A 17,938-nucleotide genomic window follows, 5' to 3' on the forward strand; every position below is an offset into this window, starting at 1 on the left:
TATGTACTTTGAAATATATGACTGAAGATCAACAAAGCATTCAAATTACATTCATGTCCTGCAGTCATTCATTCCTTTGTTCCTCCAGAAAGTTTATCTCATTATCGTTAGGTTTGCATACAGCTTGTAGCGCATCTTGAAACCACACACAGCTTTCTCCCTGAATCACTTCAAAATTGTCATTCTTTCTGTCTCTCCATCCCTTTCATGGTTACTTGGATGTCCTCTTGAAGGAAAGTTTGTTTTCTTAGTTATAAATTTCATGTGTATTTACACTGAGCACAAAGTCAATATCTGTTTTCTTCATCCTGTAACTGATTTAAACACTTAGCTCAGTTTGGGAATGAGTCTTCTGAATGATATAATTGATCATTTTAATTACTTTTTTTTCTTTTTTTCAGATGTCTCATGCAGCCACTAGTGCCTTTTGTCGTTCTATTAAGCTGCAGTGTGAGCTTTATCCCTCCAGAGAAGTTGCTATCTGTCTGGATCCGTACTGTGGACTTGGGTTTGTCCTCTGGTGCCTCTGCAGGTGAGGTTGCTCCTCAACCTTTTAAAATATCTCTTCCATTGTACTGTAACACAGCAGTCAGGATGGGATGAACAGATAGTACCTCTGGGACTAACACACAATTAGAATTGCCAGAAGCTGTATGGAGAATGCTGTATGGAGAATACACTTGCCTTGAGTGGGGCATGGCTGTGGGTATTTAAGGCTGAGGAGTGCAGAGCACCAGCATGCCTGTTCATCGAGCTCTTGCTGTTTCCCTGCTCTCTCTGCCAAGTCTGACTAGTTTTATTTGATGAAGACAGTACTCTACCAAGGTGGCTTCCTGGTTTCCTCTTTTTCATTCTGTACTCTGAAAGCACAAGTGGATATTGGGGGACTTCCTCATTTGTGAGACATATGGATGTGATTTTCTATAGAGTTGTGTAGGAGTGTTTTATTATAGAAGGTACTTCTATGGCAACAGCAAAGCTATAAAAAATATTTCTAGTTAAATGTGAATCAGCTTTTTTTATGAAGAGGAATTTGAGAAATTTAATAATTCTGTCAATCTTTACGCTCCAGGGAGGTTACAGTTCAGCACTGAAAGCAGTTCCATTGATTTTTTTAATTCTTCTTCTTTTGATTTTTCTAAGACAGCTGAGTTGCTGTAGAGGCAGAAATGTCAAGCTATGGGAATGTTAATGGAGCACAGTTTTATGAATACATATTAGAGGCTGCAGTAGTCTGGCATCTTTATCCATGGAAAGTTATTTGGTATTAACAGTACTGCTGGTTTTAGTTACTGAAATTAAGATAACCCAGGGGCAATAAAAATGCTGCAGCTCTGGATAAGCATTTTACCAATTTAATAAATATTTGAAAGAAAAATTATCTATGAACTGCTGCAGCAATTTATTTTCAGTGAGCATTGTTCATTTAAAAGCACTCTGTTAGCATTATCATTGCCCTTGCCTTTTAAAATATTTGTTATTAAGTATGAAGTGGGCCAAGGGTTAATAGTATTTATTATCCTATTCACTCTTGATCAGTAGTTCTTAATTTAAACTATACTTGCCCTAATACTATTTTTTGTTTTGAACAAGTGTTATTCCAATTTCTTGTTTCTGTAGTACAAAAATACTCAAGATTCAAAATATGTTTCCACAATGTTGAGATTTTAATTAAATCACTCTACAAATTAATTTTTTAAAAAAATATTTTGAAGTTAGCTGCATATTTATTCTATAGATTCATGTGTCAGCACTGTTAGGCCTTTCCTGTGCTGAGCTGCCAGGTTCATTGGCAAAGCTAATCCTGCTGAGATGCATTCAGTGAGTTAAGACCATGAAAGGACTGTAGAGCACTATAGGGCAATTCAGCTAAGGAAAATGGGGTAATGTGTAACATGGAATATCCAGTAATAACATCTGTGTAACATCGTTATATAACCATGTAGCACAGATAAATGTTGATGTGCCAAAAAACTGAGTGTATTGTGGTGTCTGCAAAACTCATCAATACACAAATTGTTTCTTCCAGAGAACAATATTCGGAATGCACAAGCATTTGCTGCCCTTAGGCCCTTACCAATACTGGTAATGTCAGGCTTTTGCAGAATTTTGACTTTGACCAAGGCAGCAGACCTCTGGGAGAAAGAACCGAGGTCTGTGGTACTGCATAAAATAGAAGATTTCATACCATTTTCAAAGATAAGGAAGGAAAAGAAGGAGCTGAAGGAACTGAAATCAGGGCAACACTCTGATCTTGTGAACCGTTGTGTCAATCTCTTCTTTGTCACTGATTCTTTTCCTGTAAACCCAGAAAGATTGCAGGCTGCTTGAACTGTGACTGTCGTTTAGAGAAAGCTGACATCAGATGCGGCTTCATGAATTCCTCTCACAAACTTAATTTCCATCTCATTACTTTTTTAGAAATGGGTATTATTTGATGTGTTCTGTAATAGCAAAAAATACATCCTGGAACTTGTTAGAATCTTACTTTGTATAACTTAAAACTTTGCAACTTAGCATTTTGATCTTTGTAGTTTGGCATATCAAAATACTTTCCAATGTTTTTCAGCCCAGATTCTACCTCAGAGGATTCTACTGGAAAGCTAAGGTTGTCTGTCACCAGTCCCATTAGCTAAATTAATACTTTTTATGGCACATGGAGATTAAGTAAGGTCTTCAATTTTTCATCAGCTGTGGGGTTTTGAGAGTTAAAGAGGAATTTTTGTTTTAGGAACCCAGCAGGAAGAGAAGGCAACCAACTCTACTGATTGCAGTTAAAATGAGGAGTACATTTAAATCCCTTTGTTGACTAGACTGAAGGAGGCATTGACTGAGCAGTGAAAGAAAAATTAATGTTTTGTCCTCATTGTAGGTGCCTAAACATTGTTCTGGCCTGCTCCTATGCAGCACCCCAGAATGTACCGATCTGTGAGGTCAAAGCTGCTTAGGAAAGCTGTTGGAGCATGGAGCCAGCCCTTTGGTAAGTTTGGAATATATTGCATAGTTTTGCAAAGTTTTTTTAAATTTATTTATTATTTTATGGCCTAAAAGGTATAAAATAATAAAGAAAAGAAACCTTGCAAAGCAGAGCAATAAATTTAAGAAAAAAAAAAAAAAAAGGATTTATCACATTCCCTCTAAACTGGCTGCATGCTCCAGCAGGGTTTCCTTGGGACCTTTGTCATAGAAAGAACGTCATCAGCACTATGTGAGTTTGTAAATCCAAATCTTCTAATTTTAACAGTTTGTTACTGATGACTCAATTAAAAATATTTTATTATTTCTTTCTTTAATAGTGTTATTTATCCATTCATAGAGGGTTAATCACAATATTCTAACTTTCCTTGCACTGCATATCACGTATCATATTCTTTAAAAGTTTTAAATATCTTTCAGTGTAAAAATAAATGAAACTAAATCCTACTGCTCAGAAACGTTTCCTGAAATTAAGATGTCCTAGTCTTAATGCTGATTACTGTGGAGCAGAATAGAAAGTTCTACAGTTCATTGGTAAGGATATACTTAATTGATAGTTGCTGAGTGATGCAATGCAATAAGAATTCTCCCTCCATTGTACTCACAGTATGGTTCTATACTGAAAAATAGAATTATTCTGAAATGCAAATTAACAAAATGCATGATTTTAAATAAATTATATATTAGTAACACTCAGAAACTGTGATTATAATAGTGTAAGTCAATAAGGCTCAAAATAGACCAGAGGAACTGGACTTTCTACTGACTTTACATCTGACTGAAGGCATTATTAACATGTATGAGTGGCTGGGGTAGGCCCAAGGCTAAGCAGTGGCTAACAAATACTTACAGGACTGCAGTGAACTAGGCTGGTCATACTTAACTTCTGCCTACATTAGGGCGTCTCTAATGCCAGTACCCATAGAAATGACATTGATGTCAGTAACATCCAGCTAATCTCAGATGGGGTGAGTTCTGTGTGCAGACTTTTGGGGGAGTTAGGCAAGGTCTGAAGGCATCATCAGAGGTCTGCAGGAAACATTTGTTCAAGGCAAGATTGCTGTTCTCAGCTGCTGCTTTTTTTTTTTTTTTTTTTTTCCTGATATAGATTGGAAACAAAGGTATTTAGATGAAGGTTCTTTGTTTCGGAGTGATGCTGAGCACAGATAGGCCCAAGTCCTATGATGCCTAGGTGAGATTAAATACCCAGACAGTCTCCTCTGTGGCCTACCAGCTCTGGTCCAGATGATTGTGGAGGTTTTTCTTCAGTCCCATTCAGATTCCCTCAGCTTGCTGACTCAAAATTTGAAGTGTTTGCAAGGCAACTGAACTGCTTTAGGCCCAACCAAATGCCATCAATAGCAAGGTACCCATATCTGTCCCGCATCACATAGAGCAAAATGTCACCCTAGAAATGCAGAAATGAAATGCGTATACTTGTAAGACCTGATTGTATGTATCCACCTCCTGCAGTTAGAAAAGCAGCTCATATCACCTGAGAAGGACACCAGAAGTGATGGCAGCAGCAAGTTAATAGCCTGCCAGAATACAATTCCAAACTGCAGTTGCCATTTGTCAACATTTATTGCCCTGCTGAATTTTTTTGGAACTATAATAAAACCTCAGACTTTATTGTTAATCGGCCTTAGCACAACGTGGGGTAAATCTTTGATTCAATAGAACAGTTAATTGCCAAGATGTCATTCCAAGCATCTCTGTATGCTGCCAAGCAGCCTGCCAGGCCATGGAACCAGAGTCGTGATCAGATGGTGCCATCATAGCAAAATACATTGTGGTGCATTTACCTGGAGTATTCTTGTCCTTGGGCAGCCCTTGAGCAGTGCAGGCAGACAAGGCTTTTCACTCTGCCAAAATCCAAGGCTTTGTCCCCCATCTGAATACTCTTTTCCTCTCTATCCCCTGAAGAAGGACAGCATTTCTAAATGACAATCTCCCATCTCAGCCACAATAGCATTTCATTCTGCATCTGTGTCCCAAAAGTCACTTTGACAAGGTGATGCAGGGATGCTCTTCTTTTTTGTCTTCTTATCTTGCCTACTCCTAAAAGTAATGGAGACTGATAAACAGATGTCCTGGTCTGTCAGAAAGCCTCTTCAGTTCTGCACTGTGTCTCTTATAAGACATCTGGAGACAGAGTTACTCTCATGGCAACAGATTTCTACAGAAGTGGAATAAATGATCTTGCTTCAGTTCCTTTCCAGTGCTTATAGAACTAAATTTTGAAATTGCTCTTACTCTGATAACTCGTATGCTGTTCCAGTTTCAGAATGGTGATTTTAACTTCCACAATTTATATTTAAACCCCCAAGTTTTCTTAATATCCCATCTGAGGCTTCAGCGTTCACAGTCCTGTTCCTTCTGGTACCAGCAAAGAGACAGCATAACAACCCATCTTTCTTTCATGAAGGTGAGATGGCACTGTTTGTTCCTTTCTTTGTTTTTGGGATTAAATCTACCACACATATACCTGCAACACATCTCTACTATACCTAGTTACACAGAGACAACACTGACAAAAGTTCCTATAGGCTTGAGACCGTATCTGGCTTTATGCAGCATCCTCCCACAACTGCATTCTGCTCAAGCACATAGTCCTCTGCTTGTTAGTTGGTTTTCATACTGAGCAAACACCCTGTAATGCTCCACAGTTGTTTGAAAGCACCAGAGTGGTAGACAAGCTTCATCTAGCATTACAAGGGAGGATCTTTTCTTCATCAGCTTCTCTGCACTAGTGACAGCATCTCTGGGGTTAATGTGGAAGCATAATGTCTGAAAAATTGCAAGGATATGTGGCTACCAGGAATGTTTTGTTGCTTGAGTGATTCACAAAACCTGCACTGTGCTTCTGAGATTAATTCAGGGAAGTGAGCCAAGTCCTGCCTGACATCATGATGGCCAGGTGCTGCATAAACCAGTTCGCCTGTGGAACTGGCACATTCACCCCAGAACTTTGTCTTTGTGTTACCTCTCTTAGCTCCACTGACTGCTGTAGTGGATCAGGTGATGTGCATGGCTTATTAAGCTACAGCTAAGTAGGCAAAGCCTGTGCTGATGATCAAATTTCCAGGCATGGTATCGTCTTTCTGTAGGTTTATGTTGTCTGTAGACAAGAACAGCACACATCTGAGATTCTGCACCATAGATTATTTCCTCCCTTCAGCTCTGCATTTCAATTCAGTATTTCTGAAGTATTTCCTTCAGTGTTTCTGAGGGGTTATAAAACTAAGAAAAGGTAGCATCTTCATTTATCTGTTTGAACAGTGATGTTTGCAGCCAGAGCATGGTGTTGTCTGTTCTGATTTAAGTGTGGTGGTTTCCCACAGTCTGGAGAAGATGGGGTAATTGTGCATCCAAATCCAGGTTCCATAATGGTGTGCTGCATGGCTCGTGATGGGAGGTTAAGAGTGAGCAAAAGTGCATTTCTTATTTGTCCATCTTGAGTTACCAAGATGAGAAGGCAGTCACCCCTCTCATTAGTGTTTTTGAAGAGGGAAGACTGGTCATTGTTATAAATTGGTATTCCCAAATTCTGTCATTTTGGATTGTTTCCTGGTAAGCTGCACGTGGAATCAGTGTTCTATTCTTTTTGTCTCCCTTATTGCCCTGGAGTAGATGCAAGCATTTTTCATTCAGTTTGTTGTTTTGCTTGTTTTTTTTAATTATTATTTTGGAATGTTCTGCCCAGGTGAATAAGTGGCTTGTACGAGATATTAGTGTGGTACTGAACAGTCTGATAATTCTCTCATACTTGACGCCTGCCAACCTGTTTCTTGTTGTGGAGGATTGTGTTGGTTTTTCTCCTGATAGTAGTTGCAGCAACCGGAAGAGTTCAGGGAGGTGGAAGAGTTTGATACCAAATCTCATATTTGTACAGGTTGGAGCCCATCCCACGTTCTTACTCTTATGGTTACAGCTTCTCATGTGTAAGAATTGTGTATGTACTGGACAGATCACACACCTTGATTGCCTGTGGAGCACTAATATTAAATTTGCAAGGAACTAAAGCCCTTTACTACTCCCTGAAAAACCTAATGGAATTGGCTGAGAAAGAAAGAGTGAAGTGGTTTTTAAAATCTGTAAAAGGGAGAGAGAGACTAAAATCTGTTACTGCTCCCTCTCGGCTTGATCTGTCAGCTGAACTCAGGGCACACTCTTTTCAGGCTTTGGTAGCTTTGCCAATGTTTCTTTCCACAGACTTATGAAGTGCATACTCAGGGTTCAGTCGTACTTTATTCTGATTCCATAAAAGCAGCATGAAAGCATAATGTTTCATTTGACTGTCCAGTGTTAAAATAGTTCTGTCAGATCTATCTGAGAACACGTCTCTTTGTGGCAACTCACAGCTCACGCATTGTCAAGAGTGCCTTAAATGTGGACAAGCAGTCAGAGTCAACATTTTATTGTATGATTAATGAAATTATTTGAACTGTGGTTCATACATATTCTGTGGCATCTTCTGGTTCCTACTCCAGTAGACCTAAACAGTTTGGTTTATTACTTTTTACTGGGGAGGACTTGTGCACCTTTTATGCCTATATGTTACATGTAAAGACATCCAAGTTGCGCACAGATCGTTCCAAACTGCACAACTTTTGAAAGCGCTCTGATCTTAGGTGTGGGAGTGGGAGGCACTCACTTGCCAAGGATGGAAATTGTGTGAGCATCACATGTTCAAAAATGCATGATGTGTATCTTCTTCCTAATGTCAGATGTTGCGGAGATGCTCCAATTCCTGAAAATACAGAACCACCTTGTGTCTTACCTCGGGCACTTGGATTAGAAAATGATGTCTTTACTTCAGCAAAGTGGCATTTCGGTTTTTCAAGTGACAAATTAAATTCTCTCCTGTGCATCGTAAATCTCTAGGGCTTTACGGTCCTTTTTCAGAATTATTGTGATTTGGAGGTTTATCTGTGACTGTTCTGATCAGCTGATAGTTCAGATGATATTCTGAAGTATCTACAAATCATGGATTAAGATGTGAAAGAGCCTGTAAAAGTGATTGTACATCAGCCTGTCTGAGATGAATGAACAGCGCAGGACCCATAGGAAATAAAGACATCAAACTGGGATTTTCTTTCTCTTGGGGACAATCTCGGGTATAACAGAAATTAGCTCTGACATAATTATTTCCTTCCAGGACCCTTGTAATTGCTTTTTTCTCAACACTGGTGCTCCCTGGGTATCCAATAAATAGAAGATGTAAGATATTTGGGTTTTAAAAGTTCATAAAACTTTCACAGTAGAAATTTAAAGCCCCAGATATTATTAAACTGGGGACAGATTTACTCCTTTGAAAATGATTGCAATCCACTTGCTTGCCTCAGCAGGAAAGATGTTATTTCCATGTTAAGTAATCAAGTACTCTTTTAATCAAGGTGTCTTAAAATGATAATTATTCAATCTCAATTATTTGTAGGCAACACATATTTTTGTTGATATCATAATGCTGTTTATTAGCACCGTCAATAACCCAGCTATTTTGCTCTCCTTGGTACAGTTCTAACAGCAAGGTCCACTGGCATTTTGAGTTAAGTAGTATTTGTATGTAGCTTGTAAACATCTGCAAGCATGGGCACTTAGCACATGTTAACAAATCTTGTATCTTTACAGCGTTTATTCAGGACACCAGTCTATTCTGATTCCTCCCTCAGAACTGGAGACCAATCCTGCTCTGTGGCTTCTTGCTGTGAGTCAATACAAAGTGAGAGACACTTTTTGTTCCTATTCGGTCATGGAACTCTGTACTAAGGGACTCGGTTCACAAACAGAATCACTGAAGGTGAGTGGTTTGGTCCTTCTGCACCATCTGCAGTGCACACAGTGCTTGAGTCTTCTCTGCCAATAGTGGCTGTGCTAAACATGTGCATTGAGGAGGAAATGGTTGAAGGGCAAGAGCAGCATCCACAGAAAAGATTATTATTCCTTGCCAAAGGCTGTGTATTAATGTTAGTCCTTCTGTTTCAGATCACAGGGCTTTTAAACATCAAGGAAAAGCTTTTATTTACCTAAGCTTTCTGATCTGTGTTGCAGTCTGTGTTAACAGGCATATGTTGGAAAACAGAGGTGCAAAAGTCCATGATAACTGGGGATTAATACATTGTATATTGGTTATTGTGTATTATGAATTCCACGATTACACAAGGTACTTATTTGGCCATGGCTCTTACAGTTAAATAATTGCATATGTAGAAGTACTATATGGAGAATGAGGATGTATCTTCTGCTTTTTTTTCAAGCCAAAATGAAAAACCAGGTAGATAGTTATGCTCCTGAAATCATCTAGAATTTCCAGTGTGTTACTGAAATAATTAGATCCTGGGTACTGACATTTACGTTATCTCCAGCCCTTACCATCCTCACTTAATCATTTCCTAATCAATTTCTCCAAGGCTAGGAAACGCTTCCTCTTTGCTGTTATTAAATGGCATTCTGAATTAATACTGCAAAATAGCCTTGCCTCTCTACAGAAGGATGTCCAACTCTTCCTAAACGCTCATATTGAAATGCCAAGCATGTATGTCCACTCATCTACAGCTACTAGACTGTCATCTGGCCATCCAGCTCCAAGGAAAGATTGAAATTATACCGGCACTTCTACCTCTTTTCCTCTTGAAAGTACTGCTGACCTTTTTTCTCTAAATCTGCCCACCTGGGGCCTTTGTTAACATTTTATCTTCTTTTTAGGCAAGAGGTCTGGACCTTTCACGTGTACGGACATGTGTAGTAGTGGCTGAAGAACGACCTCGGATAGCCCTTACTCAGTCATTTTCAAAATTATTTAAAGACCTTGGCCTCCATCCACGGGCAGTCAGCACATCGCTCGGCTGTAGAGTTAACCTGGCCATATGTTTGCAGGTAAGATTTTTCACTCCTTAAGCTCAAATTAATAGTTGTTTAGAGAAAGAGGTTCTCACTAAGAAACATTCATTGGATTCTCTTCGGCTGCTTCTTTGTAGACATATTAAGAATATGCATTTAGTACATAATGTTCTTCTTCCATATCTAGGTAGTAACTTTTGTTACTTTGATAGGGAACTGTATTCATTCCTTTTATGTTGCATTCATAGCATTTTTCCTGCACATTAATAGCATAATTCAGAAAAATGCATGCTAGTGGCAGAGTATGTACGCTTTACTCCAGAAGTAGTATTTAGTCATACAATGTAAAATCCTGTTTGCAAGTGCTTACTTTTAATATATTACAAAATTGATTTCTTCTGTTCAGAAAATAACTCCAATTCTTACTGTTAACTGTGTACATATTTTCTGCATGCAATTTATTGCTTACAATGAAAAATAACTTTGCAGCATCTTTCATTCTGCTTTGTTTACTAATCAAAAGAAAGTAAACATGGATAATACAGGATTTAACTTGCAATCTCCAGGAATCTTTATCAAATTGTGATTCTAAGGACATATGGAGCACTGCACCTATCTGATCTGAATTTTTTAATAGCTTCTAGCTTTTCAGCTAGTGATAGCTACATTAAGCTAATAGCTTTTGTCTGAACTATAGCTTGTCATTTTATCTTTCAGGACTCCAAGTGATGACAGTAAACTTGCCTTTTTATAATGTGTCCTATTTTGAATTATTTCTGCCTTATTTCTAATGTAAATTTACGTTGCCTTATGGTTCACCAATTTTTATTTTATTACATTTTTCTAATCTAGAATAAAGAATTTCATTTCTATCTTGACTTTACTACACAATTTAGTTTTTGACATATAGATGAACAACCTTAAGACTTTCTTCCTGATCTCTCTCATTTTTATGAATCCTGATCTCTTCCTGTCCTTCCAACTCTGGTATCAGAACTTTACGTACTTCTCCCATAATAATGCCATAGGTGTCTCACTCTGATACAACATAATTACCGATTTATAATATTTTGAAGTCATACAGGAGAAATCTTCTGCACTGGCTGGGAAGTTCCATATCCGTTTAGTCACCTGCTATGTCTCTCCCTTCTTCAAGGTGACTGTCTCCCCAGTATATCTGGCCTCTGCTCCCTGTGGTGTGTCCCGTGTAATATAACATCTGGCAGTTATCCTTGGTTTGCACTAAGGAATTTCGTAAGCATGTCACATACATAATTACTTTGATCTGGAAGATAGAACCAGATCTTCCCAGTGACACTACAAATAAGGCAATTGTGATTCTTTCCCTGATCGTCATCCATTATTTTATCCAGAAAAATGTGACAAATGCAGGGGATGGGTTCAGCACACACCAATATTTCTCTGTGTTATGTGGGCCTAAACTCTTGCCCTGCTCAACACTGTTGTTAAGTCTATCAGAAAACGAATGCAGGAGATAGGCCACCTCTCCAATACTGCTTTCTCTCTGACTGTCAGCACCATCTCCCTTTGGCCCAGGGCAACTTTAATTATTATCATCAAACAGATGACAAGGCAAAATTGAACAGAGTTGGAAGTCCTTCTGTGTCCCAGAGGTAGAGTTGTGTAGTTTGAAATTCTGTAATTGCTGCCGTAAGTTTTCTCAAAGAATAAACATTCATGAAAGTCTCCTGTTGTCTAAAAGTAACGACTGAATCCTTCAGAACAGAGGATCTTTTCTCAAACAAACAACAACAAAAAACAGCAACAACAACAACAACAAAACCTTAAGAAATAATAGTATAGAGAGAAAAATAGGTCCTTTAGGTCAGAAACTTGAATGAACTCAAGCAGTGGTCTTCCGTATATTTCAGTCATGAGTTTAGAATAAAGACACACTCTTGTATTTTTAAATTCTCTTCTACTTAATGTTTCTTTTCAAGGATACAGGCATTTTTTATTTCTTTCCCTGTATTTAGACTGCTGTTCAGTGGCAAGGCTGAGAGGACATCTCAAAAAACATCTAGGAAATCTTCTGACCTGAGACAGCACAATTCAGAATGAACCAGTATAGGCCAGTTAGCAAGTACAGGTTGGTGTGTTTTTCCAGTCAGCAATCCAAGCAAATTGAAACATCGTCATTATGGGAGGAACATAATGGGTAGCAAGGCTGACTCTTGCTTTCCTTTAAATGCAAAAGGAAAACAAAGAAAAATGAGCTAGTTACTTGATAAAAATAGCTTTCTAATTCATTCCTGTCTCTTTCGCCATTTTGAAATGCCAACTGGGTGTTTTTACAGAGGAGACAAAAGGAGGAAATTATAGTTGGCTACATCCATAGCCAACTGCTCTGACTTCTCTAACAGATCAGGATGGGGTACACCAGTTCCCCTGGGCAGCAGTGATGGATCTGCTTTTAAAAAGTACCATGAATTCTGGCTGACTTCTGGTCCATGTGGATCATAAAGTCATTAAGTTTGGAAAAGAACACTAAAATCATCTAGTCCAACCGTAAATGAAGAAAACAAAGGTTAACATCAAAAGTTTGCTTGCCACTAATGAAATTCTCCTGTTTAGACTTTCAGGAGTCTCTAATCTGTTCATAAACAGTGGCACCTTCACCTAGGAGATAAGTCATTTGCTCAGGACAAATAAAAAAAAAAAAAAAAAAAAAAAAAAAAAATCAGGAAGATGATGCTAAGCCAGATTCAATCCCCAGGCTTTCAAGTAAGCCTTGCTGGGAAAAATGCTGTACTGGGTTTGCCTGGGATGGAATTAACTTTTTCATCCCAATCCTTATGATTCTGTGCTTTATATCTGTAACTGAAACAGCACTGATAACACACCAGCAGTCTCAGTATTGCAGGACAGTGGCACACAGCATTCTCACTCTGCCTGTCTGCCCTACCCAGCAAGTAGGCTGGGGGAGTGCAGGAAGCTGGGAGAAGGCACAGCTAGGGCACTCCAAAGGGATGCTCCTAGTAAGGAGGATGGGGAGATGTACTGCAACAAACTGTAAAATTGGATAACTCTCTGAAGGAATATTATTGACAATTTCAGACCAGCACACAATGTGTAAGGTGATTAACAGCTTGGATGATCATACAGCTTAGTGGCAGCCTTCATTGAGTTGTAGAATATAGTACATTTTAGTCCTTTGGACAAACTAAAACCATATACTATCTAAAAAATGGTGTGGTTGGGAAAAAAAAAAAAAGTCACTTCAGAAAGTCTATATTTGGTAACATTACCCTTCCAAGTGGAATGGTTTCTGAAGCATTTGAGTTAAGGGTACTCTGGCAAGTTCTAAAGGGATGTGAAATATAGTTGAAGATGTTACTTATAAGCATTACTGTAAAACATATCATCTTGATAGAGAACATAAAGATACAGAATGGCATCCTTTGAAGCATCAGGTGCAGACAGTGCCAAAGACGATGCTGAATTAGCATGAAAGCTCTTTCCAAATGGTCTGGAAGATTATGGCTAGTGATTTTCCAGAATAGCTTGTGGGCTCTTTTGTTTTCTGGGCTGAGGAACAGAATGTATTTTAATCCACGGTCAACAGTGTTCCTTAAATTAAGATTGTCTCTGCTATGTTCCAGAAATGGATCAGGATTTCTGTATTCTTCACATTCACATTGCATAAAAATGTGGAAAAAAACCCAAAAGATAGTTGAGTCAATAGCACCTACTTTTGCATGTTTTCTTTCAAGTTATACAGTCCATGAGATCAGCCAGTGTTTCCATCCTTCACAGCATTAAGTTATCCATCCTATTCTATGTTGTATAATCAAAGAATATTAGGCTGTTATAATCACAAAATAAATAAAAGAGTTAGGCAAAGTAGACTATGATAACAAAAGAGAATAAATGGAAGGCTTACCCTTATGCTGGGCTCACCCACAAAACACCAGTAGAGGCGATCTCCAGAAGAGATCCTTCCGCCCTGGTAGCCAGCTCTTAAATAGGTCTAGGAGACATGGAGCCAGGCTCCACTCCTTCTAGCAGCACAGGAGAATTGCCTTCAGCTGTGCTCCTCTGGCTGACTCATGGCTCACCTCAGGTTCAGGCCGTGACTCAGCAGTTCCCATACACTCCACCCCTTTACGGCATGAACCAATGATCAGGTTAACTAAAGGGTAAGCTTTCCCTAATACAGAGATCCGCAATATCGCAACACTTATACAATTTTATCGCGACATGTGTTGGTACAATTCAAGATGAGTGATGATCAGTGGATGTCTGTATTCTTCTATGGGCCAGTGCTCGATGATGTGACTGGAGGCATGAGGTCCTGAGGTGCAGGTCCGTTCTATGTTCCATTGGTCCCATGCAGACCATCGCCAGGTGTTGTACGTGATCTGACAGCAACACTGGAATGCTTGATGGCATTTTGTTCCTTCCGGTGGTCCTGAAGGCTCACAGACTCACGGGGAGTAATACAGATGTGTCAGAGGTACGAGGAGGGGAAGGTCTGCTCTCCAGGGCAAGATACAGGCCGTATTTCTATCCTGGGTCAACACTTCCCCTTGTACTGGGCACATCCTGGCCGCCTGTACCACACCTTCTGGCCAGATGTCTGCAGCTGCATAAACGGTATCAGGCACCAAAGGAGGTGTCCTGATCTGCCACAGGGACACAACGGGGGACCCTTTAGCAATAAAGATCGGAGTGTTGACCACAATATCAGTAGGCCATGTACCTATTACTGGAGGAACTACTGAGCCTCCCACGTCCAACAGTCTCCCCCAAGGTGCAAGTAGGCCACACCACTTGGGTCCTACCTGCACCTTCCAGGGCCATTTTATTTTAGGGGTACCCGGATCTAAATTCTCAGGGGCAGGGAGCAGAAGATTATTTTTGTTACCAATCTGGGGTCTCACCTGATGATCAGTGCCCATAATTTGAATCCTAAGCAGGGTGGCCCATGTCATCTGCAGCATTCTCAGTGCACTGGGTCTGCCGTCTCAAGGTCTTTCATTCAGGTCCCACAGGGTTTCATACAGTCTTTTCATCCACCCCTGCAGGGACTGGGAGTCTGTCTTCAGGGCAGCCTTAAGAATACCGTTATAACGTTCGATGAGGCCTGCCCCCGTTGGATTATGTGGCAGGTGGAATCACCATTCGATGTTATTTTCTTCTGCCCAGCGCTGTATCATTGCACCAGTAAAATGAGTCCCTTAGTTGCTCTTGATGACTTCAGGTGTCCCATAGGCAGACATCAGTTTAGTGAGTGCCCTGATGGTGTATGCCTGGTTTGCTTTTGGTACTGGATAGGCCTGCAGTAGCCCACTTGCAGTGTCGACACAGGTCAGGGCATATCTTGCCCCCTCAGACCAAGGAAGGGGCCCGATGTAATCGACCTGCCGTCACTGGAGAGGATTGTGTCCCCTAGCAAGATGGGCTGTTGTTTCGGGCAACGATCTCGGTCTCATCTTGGAGCAAGCGTTGCAATCCTTGCATGCCTGGACAATATCAGATAGTTGTATGGGCAGTCCCCATGCTTTAGCAGCTGCCCACATTGTCTTTTGTCCAGCATGCCGTAGCTTCTGATGTAACCAGCAGGCAGTGTTCTCAGATGGCGAATTCTCAATCCATCGAACTCGGGCCAGTGTGTCGTCTTCATCGTTTCCCACTGACTGTAGGGGCTGATGACCAGAAACATGGTACACACGTACAGTCCTGTGTTTGACCATATTCCATATATCTAACCACATGTCTTTGCCCCAGATCGGTTGGGCATGGATAGTCCATTCCTGGGTGGCCCACTGTGCAATCCAAAGAGTACACAGCCCAACTATCTGTGCAGATGTTCAGGATACCATCACTGGGTTCCTTGGTTATAACCATCCACACGGCTCGCAGTTCTGCCCATTGGCTGCTCTGACCATCCCCCTCATCAAACCTGATTGTCTCGGTGGAAGGATGGTATGCTATTGCACTCCACTTGCTCGGGTTGCCTTTGCTGGACCAATCTATGTACCAGGCATCTTCAGGGATAGGATATTTTCCCTCCTGAACAGGACTCTTCTCTGGTGGAGCGACCACTATTTCTTTTGGTGCATCACTGTGATACGTCACTGGGCCTAGGATCTTCTGGAGTTCTTTTTTCAAGGGTGATGAAGACAGACTGCTCCTTTGGCTGAGATAGGTGACCCATCATGCCACTGTTTGTGCTTGGGCCACCCGTGTCTTAGGAAGGTGGGTCAGATCTTTCACCCACCCCTGAATCGGCAGAGTGGTCTTGACTATAACTTCAGCTGTTTGAGTTATTGGCTCTACTGCCTGTAATGCCAAATAGGCAGCCAATAACTATTTTTCAATCATACTGTATTTTTCTTCTGCCCTGTGCCAAACCTGAGACCAGAAACCAATGGGGGTCCAAACAGAGCTCTGGCATTGCCACAGGCCCCAACCAAAGCTGTCTTGAGTAACATGAACGCCCAACTCAGCTGGGAGGGTAGGATCAAACATACCCAATGCCTGGGGCTTGTTTAACTGCCAGTTTCACTTGTTGGAAAGCATCCTGTTCGGTTTTCCCCCAGTCCCATAGCTGCCCCTTTTTTGTGAGTCTGTATAGTGGCCTTAGCAGCTGCACTAGGTGAGGTATAAAGGAACGCCAGTAACCCAGCATACCTAGAAACTCTTGCAGCTGCTTCAATGTTGTAGGGACTGGGAACACCTGAACCTTATCTATAACAGCACTGAGTAGTACTTTGGTCTTTCCTGACCAAACCACCCTCAGGAATTTTACAGACAGGCCCGGACCTTGTACCTTTTGGGGATTTGTAGCCCATCCCCTCTGTTGTAAATAGGTGGTTAATGAATCCTCCGCCTGTCCTACTGCCTCCAGTGAGTCGGATATCAGCAGGAGATCATCAATATAATGATATAGGTTAACATCATCAGGTTTTCTCCAATAGGCCCATGTTTTGCATGGCCTCTTAATATTGCTGCACCACCCTGATACTGATACATCTCTGTCTAAGTCTGAACTCTCCCACAGTTGTCTGGAGAGCCAGACCCCATACAATATCTATGCCCAGGATATATTCTTGGACTGGGGCAATAGATACCTTGTACTCCCAGGGTGGGAGACGCCCAACCCCCAATTTTAACCATGGGTGGCAGGAATAGTCTGTCCCCCAAAACCACCAATCATCACTCTGTCCCCATCAAATTTCATCGGATCTCGTTGTATAATTGATGTTTCTGCTCCAGTGTCCACTAATACCATAACTCTGAATATTTTTTCGTGACCAATAAATCGTTAATTCTACATAGGGCCTCCGGTCCCGTCTGGAGGCCCTACAGGAACTAACATCCCTTGTCACACCATGAATTGAGCTATGGCCAATTCTTTTGCTTCTGGTGGCTCAGACATTGTGGCCCGAGACACCTGAGGCAGCTTTTTTTTTTTTTTTTTTTTCCCCTCTCCTATTTGGAACAATGAAATCTTCTAGGTTCCATGTTGTTGTTGGTACCTTCTCTATAACCCTCACCCTTGATTTCTTAGGGTAGTTCTGGAATTCTTGGTTGTCCTTTAGTTGTCTCCAGAGCTGGAGAAGGACATTGTTGGGCTGGCAGTCAATCTTAGCAAATTGGACCCCAGCCCAAATTAAATCATTAAACATTTGTTTTCGGGATACCCTTATGGGTCCCGATGGAGGAGCTTGAGTAGCTGGCATTTTGATTTTCTTACCAGCAGGACCTCTGCTTCTTCCAACATCCGAACGTTGCGCCTAGTCCACAGGCGTTCTGTTTCTCCCAAGTCAGCCACTAACTGGGCAGCCTGCTGGACTACAGTTTCTGAGGCCACCGGGATTTAATATAGAGACTAGGGTACCATAGAGATGGGAGGGAGCTTGCTGTAAAATCAAATCTCTCATTCCTACTGAAAATTTAACCATATCAGGGCCATCAACTGTGTCTTCCTAGATAGCCTCTCTTACACCCATTTCACAGATATAATTCTGGAGGTCCTCCATGGAGGACCACATGCCTGTATGTAAAGGTATGTCCGATTTATTTGGCCATACCATACAGCAAGCTGCCATTAACCATTCTATTATAGAATGGTTTTCATCAAGGTATTGAT

At 40.8% G+C, this 17,938-nt stretch overlaps 1 protein-coding gene across 6 annotated transcripts in view; it reads left to right on the forward strand.

The window, feature by feature from the left end:
* The window catches only part of DIP2C (disco interacting protein 2 homolog C), a 290,929-nt gene that overhangs the window by 239,839 nt on the left and 33,152 nt on the right, over nt 1-17,938 (forward strand). For all 6 annotated transcript variants that reach the window (XM_042817356.1, XM_042817357.1, XM_042817358.1 and 3 more), the window contains 3 exons: nt 402-532; nt 8,611-8,779; nt 9,685-9,855. In XM_042817356.1, the coding sequence (XP_042673290.1) occupies nt 402-532; nt 8,611-8,779; nt 9,685-9,855 (471 nt within the window). The remainder of the gene's footprint in view (nt 1-401; nt 533-8,610; nt 8,780-9,684; nt 9,856-17,938) is intronic.

This window comes from Centrocercus urophasianus, unplaced genomic scaffold (assembly GCF_019232065.1).
Source record: "Centrocercus urophasianus isolate 14NV4802_14NV808 unplaced genomic scaffold, USGS_Curo_1.0 seq_16, whole genome shotgun sequence".
Classification (NCBI taxonomy): Eukaryota; Metazoa; Chordata; class Aves; order Galliformes; family Phasianidae; genus Centrocercus; species Centrocercus urophasianus.